A 14253-nucleotide genomic window follows, 5' to 3' on the forward strand; every position below is an offset into this window, starting at 1 on the left:
GCCAACAGTCATCGATCACCAAAGCAAACACCAGTATTGACTGAAATTAATATAATGGATGTCCTGTTCTGGTCCCTTATCCAACTCTGTTATCAGCTATCCTTACCGGTGTTTCAAATGGATTGTGTGTCTGTGTTTGTATTTGATGTGTTTGTTCAGATGGGTGTCAATTTAAGTAAGGGTCATTACAAGGCACCAGAACAGCCTCAGTGCTCTACCGGGGAAATAAATACCATCTCTCTGAACAAGCATCTAAATCTGCTACACTATTTATTTTATCTATGTGCTTTACTTCTTTAGCAGTCTTTCTTACTTTAAGCTCCCCTTCAATATAAACTATATTTATCTTATTTTTTTTTTTTTTAACAGTTAAATGTTTCCCCCTTACTTTGTTGAATGAAACAAGTACAAGGTTGATCTGTTTTCACAATCATCTGCCGGAGAAAAGTTTGTCTGTTCTTAATAAAAATCAAATAGGAAGGAGTGGAGCCTACGAGCATGATTTGTGATAGCACAAATGGAAGCCAATTTTTGTCCAATTAAACTTACACGAGTATGATGAGAAAACCTGAAATTCCACTGCACATACAGAGAAAAGACTTTACAGGGAAGTATGAGACATCTTGTTCAGCGATTGAACTTCAGAAAATAAATGGTCTATATTTGCATATTTATAGGCTGTAGAATTTGTATTGAGTGAAAAAGAAAATATATAATTTTAAGAATATTTACAAGACAATTACAAGATTTTTTTGGGGGGAAAAACCACATCTTCTTCAAAGTAGAGTATTTTATATATATCTTAAAACATGTGTAGAGGGCATATCTTCTTTCTATCTTTAAGCCCTTTACCTTTCCACTGCTTGTCCTACTTTTTGTCTTAGAGACTGTCTTTCTTTAGCTCTCATGGTCTCTTCATGGTTTTCTTCTCTCATGTGTGTCCAGTGCTCAGACAGTGGAGCTGGTTGCCCATCTCCATGGTAACAGGGTGATGTTCAGAGAGGGCTGAAGCGGCTTTACCCAGCTCAATGCTCACAGGTTCACTGTCTGATCTCACAGCCACCTCGTCGGCCTGTCTGGTCCTCTAAGAGGAGGGAAAAGGTGACTTCTAAAAATAGACTCCAATGCACTTCACCAAATAATCAGACTTGGTGATAAATACTGTTCGTTGTAAACCTTGCAATTAAGCTTTCCTTTTTGTCAAGTATTTCAAATACCAGAGCTATACAGGAAGCGTGTTTGGCACCTTATCGCCTAGATCTGCTGTGGAGACACCACTATTTCCTGTTCTGACGCATATTTAAATGAAGTCCTCTAAATGACGTAAAAAGACGAGTTTGTGTTTGACAGTTAACAGACCTCAATGGGACTTCTGTCTTTCACTTTAAAGAAAATGAACAAAACAAAAGTAAATAGATATACTGTAAATGGTTTATTGTACTGTAAAAAATCTGGGGAGTCTAGTTAATTCAGATGCTCATCTTTTGTATGCACGTGTGCATGTGTACGCATCATGTGCGTGTGTGTGTAGTTGAACTCTCCATCCAACTGTTTGTGTTCCCTTTGAAGTGTAGCCCCAGCCCATTTAATTAGGCTGTTGAATATTCATGTCATTATACATATAGGCCAACGCCCTTATCCGGTACTGCCAGCTATTAGCATTCACAACACCAAACACACACTCATACAAACACACAACACAGCTTCGCAGTTGATGCATAACAAGTGATTTTGTGCATGAAATTCCTGCAAAACCATCAACGCAGATGTGATGGTGTGAAAGGAAGGACTGAGCTCTAAACAGAGCAGGAGCGGAGGAGTGTTTGCGAGATAATTCTAGGTGTGTGTATGTGAGACCGTGGGAGGTGATTAGCGGAACGAAAAGAATAATGGGGAAAGGCAGAAGAAGATGAAGCTGTGCGGTTACGGTCATTTTTCTGTCTCAGACACTTTTATAGGTTTCTAATCTGGGTCTGGATGAGGAAGGAGTCTGCTGCGGCTCTCTGCTTGTTTCTCTGCTGCTATTTATAGACAGATGACTGAACCAGTGCTTATCAAGTTCAAGGGCATTTGAATGTATTAATACATATCTTGAGCAAAAACATTTTTTTCTGTTACTTAGACGATTATTACACCCCCAGAGAAATAGATTGTCTTTATAAATGCAATTCATATACCATTTTTTTCTAAATTACAATACCAGCTGAGGGATTTTGCAGGAAATAACGTTTTCCATTAATAATTTTTTTTCTGGGCGTCTTTGCTTGAGGTTGTGTGCATATATGTGTACATGTCAGCAGTGAGTCACTATGGGTCATCCTTTGTGTATTTATTTCTGGCCTGCAGCTGGTCCTTCCTCTTTGGGCTTGTGTGTGTGTGTGTGTGTATGTGTGACACTAGTGTGGGCATGCATGTGTGTCTTTTTTGTTTTCTCAGCCGTTCTAAGATTGCCACATACTTGGTCAGTCAGTCACTGAGGACGTTGTGGTCAACCTTAACCTACATGTCTGTTCCTCAGACACTGTGCTCCGGCTAAATAAAAATTTTTTAGTGGCCACACTGTCTACCTTCACTAAGCCAACTGTCAGTATTTGGTCTGAAAATGACCACCTCGACTTGTGTAGCCATAATAAACTATCATGCACCATTCTGATAAAGCAATGTGTTTGTTTTTTCTCGTCTTACTCCGAGTGACCAGTAAATTGTTTTCAAAGGGAAATTGTACATTCTGAGAGAGGGAGAGCAGAGAAAAGAAACAGACGGACTCAGAGAGGCCATGTGCTGCATCCCTGCCACTCCCTGCTCGGTCTATATCATTTGTGTTGCTCTGATGAATTATGGATGAGACTATAGATCGCTGAGCTCAGCTCTGCTCCACTGACCCACTTAGAACACACTTGCACACACAATTCAAATTTGGTCACAACCTCTTGGGAAATATCATCACATTTTCTCTCCACTAATAACCAGAACCATTCCCTCGATTCTAACGTGTGTCAGCTGGGAGGAATCCTAGGAATCTTTTCATTTTCTCATTGTCCACCTCTCAGAAAGTCTCTCCTCCCTGCAGGAACATTTTTGCAATGTCACTGAAACAACAGTCAAATATTTTTTTGAAGGAAAATAATACAGTTATTTGGAGATGGCCCATTGGAAATTTCACTGGATCACAAATAGGCTGTTCTGCACACTAATAAAGGCACACATCTTTCATTATCTGACTTTATCAACTCATGACGCCCATTTTTCTTAATCTCTTCTATAATCTCCTGTCTTGATATTTTATGCAATAAAAGTTACACCCTATGTAGACATCAGTCTTGTAATTTTTTGCTTTTTTATCTCCTTAACATATTCCTTTCTCCCTGTTCATAGTATTAGCCAACAAGTATGCCTGTGTGCCTTGATTAGACAGCCTCATCAGATCTGAATTATTTTACATAAAGAGCTGCTTGTGCCTGTCAGTGATAATGGAAATGATAACGGAAGAATGCAATAAAAACGGGGGCCTAGACAGTACAACAGTCAATTGTACATACAGGGGATGAGGCACAGTGTAGCATAGTTTAGGCTTTAGCGCCACCCGGTGGATCAATGTTGTAATTGGTTTTCATTTTCTAGTTGAATTAGTTTGTTGTGATATATAATGCATCTAACTTTAAGGAGACTGCAGAAAGAGAGGTAGAGTGAAGTAGTAGTGAAAGCAGAACAAAACACAGGTGTAGCTAATATAATTCCCTATGGTTGCGTTCCAGTTACATGTACAAGTTAGGACTCTGATATTGGAAGGTGGTGGTGGCAACTGAGGCACCTAAATGGAACTGGGGATAAAGTGAAGTAATTGATTACACCTATTTTTTTTCCTACTGTGGCAAGTGAAATGTCTGTTCTGTGTAAAGGCTATACCTTTCAACCCTAATGACTTAAATAGTGCATTTCCTGAGTTCCACAAATTTGATAGAAATTACAATATGACTGCATTCATAGTTTGGGAAAATGGCATCAGAGAGAGATGAGATAACCACCATTGCTTTGTTAGATCATCTTAAAACTAACAATGATGGAAGACCCTCTTAAAGTTTGATTAGATAATAGCTGTCTGAGAATGATGAGAACGTCCTACTAGCTAAATGACACTCCTCATTATGTGTCCTCCAGTTATGAAATGTACTGCTTCCGATTGGCCTGATTCACACAGCAACAATTCTGAAACAGTACTCCGGGTCCAGACCATCCAATAATTTTGTTGCAATGTGTGTTGTAAGGTTAACACAGGGTCACAATGTGTGGTGTGTGCGAGAAAAGTGAGAAGAGGCCAGTCTAAATAATCTTCCAGAGCCAAAAAAGCTGGGACTGTTTGTTCTACATTCTTCATCTTCCTGCTTATGAATAGGCTGGCAGTGTGTTTGGGCTTCCATACTGACCCACGGTACCTCTGAGTATTGTGCAGCATCCAGCCCAGACCAACTCTGCATTTTGGGCCAATTCCCTTTCTGGTTCCATGTTGCATAACCAGGATGGGCTGAATATAAACAGAAGCAGCCCCAACAAAAACCCACCACCACCAATAGGCCAACATTGTGTCTCTCTGCATACCCACTCTGTTTCCCTTCATGTACACACGTGTTCTTGCACGTACTCGCACTGTTTTGCTGTGCAAGCACAGTTTGTCTCACCCATGTTATTCTGCATTACCTGCACATTAACATATACATTTAATGGAAAAACAGGTACTATTAACATGGTGGAGGTTATAGACTATACTGTTTTTTTTTTTTTTTTTAAATATAGCAATGGTTGAGGCTTTTAAAAATCGGATAAATATATATGTATAGATGATGACTGTGGCGTGTAATGGGACACAAATGACCTCTAAATGACCTCAAACCCAAACCCATACCAATGTTTGGCATTTCTGTGCTGCAATTTCTTATTACTTATGACTTAGAGACAGATAACAGATAATACTATAATAAGCTCGTACTAGCCAACATAACAGCCAAGCCAATTTATCAGGTCTACTACAGGTTAATTAGCATGCCCTGTATATGTAGCTTTCCAGTCCCCCTCCCCCCTACACTTTTAATAAGAAGATAGATGTGCAAGATTCACTGTTAAATTCTCAAACATGAAACTGTACCTCAGCAAAAACCTTATATTGTATATTTGTGCATTTTCATGACCTGTAACCTGCTGTTAACACTGATCAGCTGTATAATTGTTCCACTGAGTATTTCTTTAGAAACAAGTAGTTCCAACATCAAAGTTATGCAGAACAATTTCCAAGTCAGATACCAGGATAAATCTGACCATATAGCGATATACCACCCGTGATAAGTGAGACAATGTTTATTGGGATTTTGATAAACCCTCATATAACACTTAAAACAATGGTACAGACATTATGACTTTTCTGACATTGGAGTGATGCTGTTCACAATTATCTTTTCCATACAGGGCATGAAAACACTTGGCTGTTTGGGTTGTTGTTGTCATTTGATTGTTTTCCTTCCTGTCTCAATCTTGTAGATGCCAGTGATGGAGTTGGCTATTAAGATGCTTCACACTCTCTGACCTCGCCTGTCATAATGGCTTCTGTGTATACAATGCCCAGTGGTTTATGTAACTGCTAATAGGGCCATTGATAACACTGAAGCATAGACCAGGGAGGACTGGACAGGCAGAGTTGGAAGGGGAACTTCTCTTTATGGGGAAGGTATTGTTTAAAAAGGCCTATGCCCTAAGTCATGGTTGTCTCCTCTTTTAGGCTTGAATTACCATCAGTCCCTGCAGACAAAGCTCTCGCTCTTCTGCCTTTACATAACCTCGCACACCCCCAAACCATTTCACAGTACAACCAGTCACAGTTTACAGTCACATAGAGGGGACTGTGGTGTTGGCACAGTAAAACAATTTTTTTACTTTCTACAATTAGATGCATAACTTTAAGGAAGAAAAATCAAAACCATTTTAACCAGTTGTCCCAGTTGTAATAGCGAGTTGATAGTTTTCAGTTTTACTCTCACTCGCTGTATGGTGCTCTGTTTATCACTCAATTCATCTTCTCTCCAACCCCAGTCTGGTTACATCAGAACCAGCCTCTTCCCAGTCTCTTCTGGAGTCTTCCAGGACCTCTTGGCTGTGTACCACCAGCCTGGCTGGAGTTTAGCGCCAGGCTCTGTCCTCAGAATGACAATGAGTATTATGTATTATTAAGCCTTTGTCCACCGACTGAGGAAACATCTCCCCACAAGTTGTTCTCTATGCCTGTGTGTTTGAGCTTATCAGTCCATTCAAAACGTACAGTATTCCTGTTATCACACCAGAAAAGTCTTTTGAAGACATACCTCGGTAGAAAACATCTTATGGTTATTTTGTTTGTTTGGGTTTTTTGGATACAAAAGCACAATACAGAGAGCTTTAAAAGGGGGACAGTAATTGTGGAGCTAATCTGGCCTTAAAATATAGTAGTTAAAAATGATATGATGATAAGACTTTAAGGCTGTCACTGTAACTTTTTGCATGATTATTGCATGCCTGCTGTGGATTGGCTACATACATCACCAGTTCAGCAGGTCCTGTCCCTTTAACACATGCGTAAAGTGCAATTGTGTGAGAGAGAAAGAATGTATTGTAATGTGATGTATTCATGACATTGGGTCATTGTTTTGTTTGCAAGGCACATCTGTCTCAAGCTTATTAAATACGATGCCACAGAAGCATCTCACCAGAGTTTTTTTTTTTATTGACCATGTTTGCACAGATATTCTTAATATTTTCATGTACAAGCACAAACAGCTTGTTGTAGTGTAAGTGCTAAGGTAACTTGTGCATGGAAACTTTACTGTACAACTCTTCTAGTGTCTTTATTGTGTTGTTCAGTGGGAAGTGATACATGGAAACGTGATATATAATCAATATGTTTATTGCATATTAATAACTCTGCCTGAGATGTCATACTTGAGTTGAAAATTACATTTATTTTATGTGATTATCATGGCCCATCAGGCTGAATGGTACAGTGGCCTCAAAAAGTATTTGGACACTTAAGACACAGCTAAAAATTCATGAATTTCATTGTCTGTGATAAAAAAAAAATTAGAAAAAGAGATGCTTTTATTTTAAAGAAAGACACGAGCACACTTATAAGTAAAATATTCTAGAAAAAGACAAGACAAAAACTACTATTTATTTTGCCATCCTTTTAGCTTGCAGAACTGCTTGACATCTGGGCACAAAGTCAACCATTTCTGTAATAGTTGTGGTGAAAGATTCCTCTGTGTTTAAGCCAGCAATGCTTTCTATTCATCCACTAAAGCATCGATGAGCTGACATTTTTTTTTTTTTCTAAAAACTGAATCCCTTCAGTGGTTTGTGGGATTTAGGTCAGAACTCTGGAAAGACCATTTTTTACTTTGATTTTCTCCTGGACAAAATATTCTTTCAACATGTGTCTGATATGCTTTGGGTCATATTTTGCTGAAAGATCCACTTCTATCACTTGAATATTTTTTTTTGGCTGAGTTTGTCTTTATAGAACCCCTTCAGTTAAAATAAAGTCTTTAACCTTTTTAACATTCCCTTTTTTTGTTTTTAACATGTTAGAGGACATGAGTGAAATAATTAATCAATGCTATGGCTGAGCATTTCTGTCAAAACGGCAGTGACAGTTTGGCCGTCTGAAAAACATGAATTCAGACAGGCATCTCATTAGTAGCCAACCCCATCAACTTGCCAGGTGGAGCATTCCATATGATTGAGCTGTCAGCTCATTTTGCAGGTTAGCGTCAGAGGGTGGGTGGAGATAAAGGTGGGGTCTATTTGCATATTCATTGATCTACACATACTGAATGAAGGCCAAAGTACAGTGCATCCGGAAAGTATTCACAGCGCTTCACTTTTTCCACATTTTGTTATATTACAGCCTTATTCCAAAATGGATTAAATTCATTTTTTCCCTCAAAATTCTACACACAATACCCCATAATGACAACGTGAAATACATTTTTTAGAAATTTTTGCAAATCTATTAAAAATCAAAAATGAAAAAAATCACATGTACATAAGTATTCACAGCCTTTGCCATTACACTCAAAATTGAGCTCAGGTGCATCCTGTTTCCACTGATCATCCTTGAGATGTTTCTACAACTTGATTGGAGTCCACCTGTGGTAAATTCAGTTGATTGGACATGATTTGGAAAGACACACACCATATATATAAGGTCCCACAGTTGACAGTGCATGTCAGAGCACAAACCAAGCCATGAAGTCCAAAGAATTGTCTGTAGACCTCCGAGACAGGATCGTATCGAGGCACAGATCTGGGGAAGGGTACAGAAAAATGTCTGCAGCATTGAAGGTCCCAATGAGCACAGTGGCCTCCATCATCCGTAAATGGAAGAAGTTTGGAACCACCAGGACTCTTCCTAGAGTCGGCCGCCCGGCCAAACTGAGCGATCGGGGGAGAAGGGCCTTAGTCAGGGAGGTGACCAGGAACCCGATGGTCACTCTGACAGAGCTCCAGCGTTGCTCTGTGAAGAGAGAAGAACCTTCCAGAAGGACAACCATCTCTGCAGCACTCCACCAAGCAGGCCTGTATGGTAGAGTGGCCAGACGGAAGCCACTCCTCAGTAAAAGGCACATGACAGCCCACCTGGAGTTGACCAAAAGGCACCTGAAGGACTGTCAGACCATGATAAACTAAATTCTCTGGTCTGATGATGCTCTTTGGCCTGAATGCCAAGTGTCATGTTTGGAGGAAACCAGGCACCGCTCATCACCTGGCCAATACCATCTCTACGGTGAAGCATGGTGGTGGCAGCATCATACTGTGGGGATGTTTTTCAGCGGCAGGAACTGGGAGACTAGTCAGGATGGAGGGAAAGATGAATGCAGCAATGTACAGAGACATCCTTGATGAAAACCTTCTCCAGAGCGCTCTGGACCTCAGACTGGGGCGAAGGTTCATCTTCCAACAGGACAACGACCCGAAGCACACAGCCAAGATAACAAAGGAATGGCTTCGGGACAACTCTGTGAATGTCTTTGAGAGGCCCAGGCAGAGCCCAGACTTGAACCCGATTGAACATCTCTGGAGAGATCTGAAAATGGCTGTGCACTGACGCTCCCCATCCAACCTGATGGAGCTTGAGAGGTCCTGCAAAGAAGAATGGGAGAAACTGCCCAAGAATAGGTGTGCCAAGCTTATAGCATCATACTCAAAAAGACTTGAGGCTGTAATTTCTGCCAAAGGTGCTTCAACAAAGTATTGAGCAAAGGCTGTGAATACTTATGTACGTGTTATATTTTCGTTCTTTATTTTTAATAGATTTGCAAAAATTTTAAACAAACTATTTTCACTTTGTCATTATGGGATATTGCGTGTACAATTTTGAGGAAAAAAATGAATTTAATCCATTTTGGAATAAGGCTGTAACATAACAAAATGTGTAAAAAGTGAAGCGTTGTGAATACTTTCCGGATGCACTGTATATATATATACAGGTACATTTAAACGCCTTTAAAGCATTAATGTATTTATTTTTTTGGGGTGCTTTAGTGTACCTTTAGTGCAGCTTGGTTGGGATTCGTCTTCATGCAGGTTGAATTTGGGGCCATCTGAATACAACACACATCTTCAAAAGCTGTCGTCTTTTAGTGCATGTGCGTTTCCAAATTTTATCCAAGCTGTCTCTCTGAGTTTATGGATAGTTTCTGCTCTATCACTCTCCCTGGATGTTGATACTTCCTGATCCAATGGTCTGTGAACCGAGTTTATATGAAGTGATCCTTGCTGCTGTGTCTCTTTTTTTTCTCTTGATTTTATTGACAATTATGTGGTCCAAACTTATGCCGGTCTTTCTGGTGTGCCTTTGCACTTTCTCTTGCCAGTCAAAAGTCTTTTATTTATGATTGTATTGACAATACACTCAACTGTGGAGGTTGGAAGATTGAGTTTCTTGCTGATCTGATGAACAGAGAGGCTTTCTTGTCAAACACACAACGCTTATGTCCTTTGTATCCCTTTGCTTTCAATTAACCATTACCAAAAATATTTAATTACCCTTATGTTCGCACAGGTTTATAGTAGTTCAACACATTAACCACATTATCCCCTAATTTTGACAGAACTTATCCAAATACTTTTTCGTTGCCATTAAGAGGGGTATGTTAATGCTTTTTATGTGACAACCTGATTTACTTAATTAAATAAATAAATAAATAACATAAATAAATCTTGTAAATTTTAGTTAATCTAAGATTTTATGAAATATGCCTATGAACCTCATGGAAGTTTGTACTTTTGGGCCACTCCATTCATTTCTTAAACTCTGAGACACATTGTAGAACTACATCATCCTTCTGTTGCCTTCTCAATTAGCTTGGAGCTAACATTAGTTTCTGCCCATATAAATACCAACCAAGGCAAGTCACAGATGTTCTTTCTGTCCCCTGATTTGGACCAGTTAATGCGGCACTAATGAGGTAAAACTACCCCCCCCTCTGTTTTCTATTTCTTTTCAAGCATTAGTCACTTGTCAGGACATGAGTATACCCCCCTCTGTGATTTTGTCTTTGCGGAGCCACTCTGCTATTTGAGGTATGTTTTTAATGCTACCAGAGAATGTGTACATAAGTTGAGTCACCCTGAAAGCTTGGGTATTCCTGGACAGACAGGAGTGGCTGAGGGCCACATAACGTCCACAGGAAGCTTTGGCCTCAGGCTGAATGACACTGAGAGCCGGGTGGAGAATGTATACAATTCATTCATGTCTGAGAGGAACCTGTTAGTTTGTCAGAAGTTTTGATCTGGGATTCCCTAAAGTGACTGAAGATTGACAGTTAAGTCACCTGTAAAAAGATTTGTTTCTATATGCTGTGCATTTACTGTACTTATGGTGCAAGGGCAGACTACAGACAGTTGTTTCCGCTGTTCTTAAAGTCAGACCAAGTCTACAGTTCAAACATAGATTTTTTTTTTACCAAGTGGAGATTCACCCATTACTATAAATTAAAATTTAGTCAATTCATACTCAAAACGTACCCTATCTAACTTCCAGGTTCAGCGAGTAAAATAGATTATCTCGGGTCTCAAACCTACAACACTCCACCAGTGGCTGACGAGCTGTTGTTTGGAGACCCCTGAACTAGGGTAACTAACATAGCTGCCACTAACGTCAGCTTACTAATATTGTTTGCTAGCTAATATTCAATAGGATGTAGCTCTAAAAAAATTCCCAGCTGAGATATTTCTTTAGTGGTATAACATGATTTAGTAAAGTAGTTGTAGTAATAGTAGTAGTAGCAGCAGCAACTTAGAATTTAGGAAGGACTCTACACATAAACTTAGTGATGGATTTACAAGTAGCTGGTGCAATGCAATCAAAGGATGTGTCAAAACGATAAATGTGTGAATTGAAACTGCTGCCAGTGAATGGACATTATATTCAGCCTTATTGATATGCAGCTTTGTAATAACTGGCTTTCTTTTGCTATGTAAGGACTGGACTTAGACTTAAAACCTCATTTTCTGCCATGTGTCCCTCTCACTCAGTACTGGGGTCAGACCCACGCGTCACAGTTCCATCTGAGCAAGTCGGGTTTGTTCTTATATAAGCAGCCTTTTCCCTAAGTCCTACTCTCTCTCTCTCTCTCTCTGCCGGTCCACCTAACCCTTCCCGCTCTCTCATTAAAGCCTGTATTCATGTTCTCTTCTCCCCCTCCCTCCTGTCGGCCTCTGCACAGAAGTCTGTGGTAGCCCTTGTCCTGCCTTACCCTCTCCACCCTTATACCCCCTACCTGCTATTTTCCTCCCTAATTGGTTTGTGCGTTTTTGGAAGTGATGTCTCAAAAACACCAGGATTTGACCACGACAAACAATGCTAAAGCTCATAAAACGCTGTTTGTGGGACCATTTCAATTACAATTAACCAACAAACACAACTTTGGTAATATTTCTAACAGTATGGCCATGACTTTTATAAGTGTGCAGTGTTGAGTTGTTTCGTCAGAGGGTAATGCAGTGACACAGTTAAAGGCCATGGGTCATGTGTGCACACATGCACACTTTTGAATAACAGCTTTGTAATCATCATATGACTGTGTAATCTGTGTAATCTGGGTTTTTTTTCTTGCTATTTTCCCCCTTCACCTCAAACCAAAATTGTCCACTCTTTTGCATCTGTGTATTTATGTTACACAACATGTATAAAGCACAACAAAAACAAAAACAAAATTTAAAAACTCGAATTGAAGCACAGTTTAGCTTGTTCAGGACGCGTTATTGCTCAGCACTGTTTGTAAGTGCACACAGGCATTGGAAAGTGATTCACTACAACATGATCACTCAGGAAACTGATTGGCCACGACAATTAAACTGTGTGATAATTGAAAGGAGGGAGTGGAAGATTTTTCTCCCTTTCTTTCTGCCTGCCTGAGCTAACCACTGTGCTGGAGCTGAACTGGCTCAGAAACTCCAACAGAAGAAAAGTCCCCCCTCCCTTCATGAAGCTTTCTCACAACCCCTCTCTCCTTTGCTCCCTCTCTTGCTCCGTCTCAGTGACAGCTCCTGGTGGGCTCTTTTTTTCCGGTCTGCTCCCTCGCTCCCCTCACACCCGTCCTTCGGGTCCCTGCCTCGCTTTTCTCCCTCGGAGGATTTTATGCCTGATGGACTCTTTGAACACAGTAAACTCTTCCTTTACTCCTGCCTTCATCCAACCTGCCGAGTCTTCATACGATTAACTGCCTCTGATCTGTCACCCATACCGGCGTCAGATTGGCACTCCACTCCAGAGGAGTCCCTCATCCTCCACCGATGCGCGCTGTCGGTGTCGTGTTTGTCGAAGCGCATGCATGTGTGTTCCATACGTTCTCTGACTCTGCGAAGCGTGCGTTGGCACTGAAGCGTGGTCATGGGCTTTGAGGAGCGCCTGCTCTGTGAACCAGCAGCGCAACACTCTGTAGACTCTACAGCTATCAATAATCATGGTTCGTTGCTGCAGGGACTGAGGGCTCCATGGATTCCGGATATTCAATCAGGCTAACAGTAATTCCTAAGAGTCTCTGCTTCCTTGTTGTCAAGTGGAGTCTTTGTCCAATGGACTTTGAGTCAAGTGGACTTTGTTTGGGACAATTGTCCTGAGTGATGAGGGCTCTGCCGGGGCCGTGCTTCTCTCCTTGGTCCTCGCTGTGGTTGTCTCCCGAGAGACACACAAACAGATAGGCAGACCAAACGAAATTCCAGCCCAAGCTGCAGGCATTCATCTCCCCGCCATGGAGGTCATCCTTAACCTGATAACTGCTGATACCTCTCCTCTTCCTACCCCCACCACCGTGAGTCTCCACCTGTATATAGAGTGTGTGTGTTCATGTGAGCTTCTGTTTTAAGGATTTGACTTGCTCTATTCCCTTTCTTAAGGATGGCATATTGAAGAGTGTGGCCTTAATCCAGTGCGTGATATAATGCTCATATAGCTGCTGATCTGTTAAAATGTACGTTGGGAGAACTGTTTTGTAACTAAATAGTGTTGAAACCATAAAATGGGTTTCAGAAACTTTAAAGCCACAAAATATCTTTGGCCTTAAAGGATTTTATCTTAAGAGTCTTGTTTTGATGGTTGAAAAGCCTCTGTTCTCCCCCCCACCCCCCCACCCCCACTTATTTCTACCAGAACTGCACTCTCAGTTGCTGATGTATGTTTCCTCCTTTTGCATGTGAACATGCTTTTCTCACCCCCTTTGTTTTCCTTAAGGGAATGCACTTGCAAGGACTGGCTATGTGTGTAGTGCCTTCCTGTTGTACACGGTTGTTAGTGCAACTTGTCTGTGTGTGTTGTTTGCTAATTCATGAGTGCATGTGTTGAGTAAACTGCCCCTTGTCCAGCATCACAAGGAGTTATGTAATTTTCCATATCTGGTGAATGGGGTTCATTGTTGCCACATTGGATTCCATTAAAACAGAAAGCGGATTTTCATTAAAAACATGTCTTTTGTGTCAATTTCAGCACTACTTAATTTGGCATCACTGGGTGGGAACTGAAACCATGAGAAAATGACAAGCGGTAGCAGAAAATAGGTTTGGGGTTATGTCAGGAATTTTGTCACATGCACTAACGTTTTCAATAACCAAATAATGATAAATGAACAATAAGTGCAGCTACATCCTCTGTGGACCCAAACGCAGTTTACTGCATGCCTACGTCATGCATACTCTACCACCCCGACTACACACTGTCAAGCACAAACTGATACA

The 14253-nt window shown here is 40.7% G+C and overlaps 1 protein-coding gene across 7 annotated transcripts in view; it reads left to right on the forward strand.

Annotated features, from left to right (window-relative positions):
• The window catches only part of tmcc1a (transmembrane and coiled-coil domain family 1a), a 44377-nt gene that overhangs the window by 18207 nt on the left and 11917 nt on the right, over positions 1–14253 (forward strand). The window contains exon 1 of one of the 7 annotated variants that reach the window (XM_069140376.1): positions 12617–13334. The exons of the other annotated variants lie outside the window; for them this stretch is intronic. Coding sequence (XP_068996477.1) covers positions 13275–13334 — 60 coding nt within the window. The 5' untranslated portion in view covers positions 12617–13274. Of the gene's footprint in view, positions 1–12616; positions 13335–14253 lie in introns of those variants that run through there. 7 annotated transcript variants of the gene reach the window in all.

The sequence above is a fragment of the Embiotoca jacksoni genome, unplaced genomic scaffold (assembly GCF_022577435.1).
Source record: "Embiotoca jacksoni isolate LCO1_2020_lvr unplaced genomic scaffold, fEmbJac1.0.p SCAF_9, whole genome shotgun sequence".
Classification (NCBI taxonomy): domain Eukaryota; kingdom Metazoa; phylum Chordata; class Actinopteri; family Embiotocidae; genus Embiotoca; species Embiotoca jacksoni.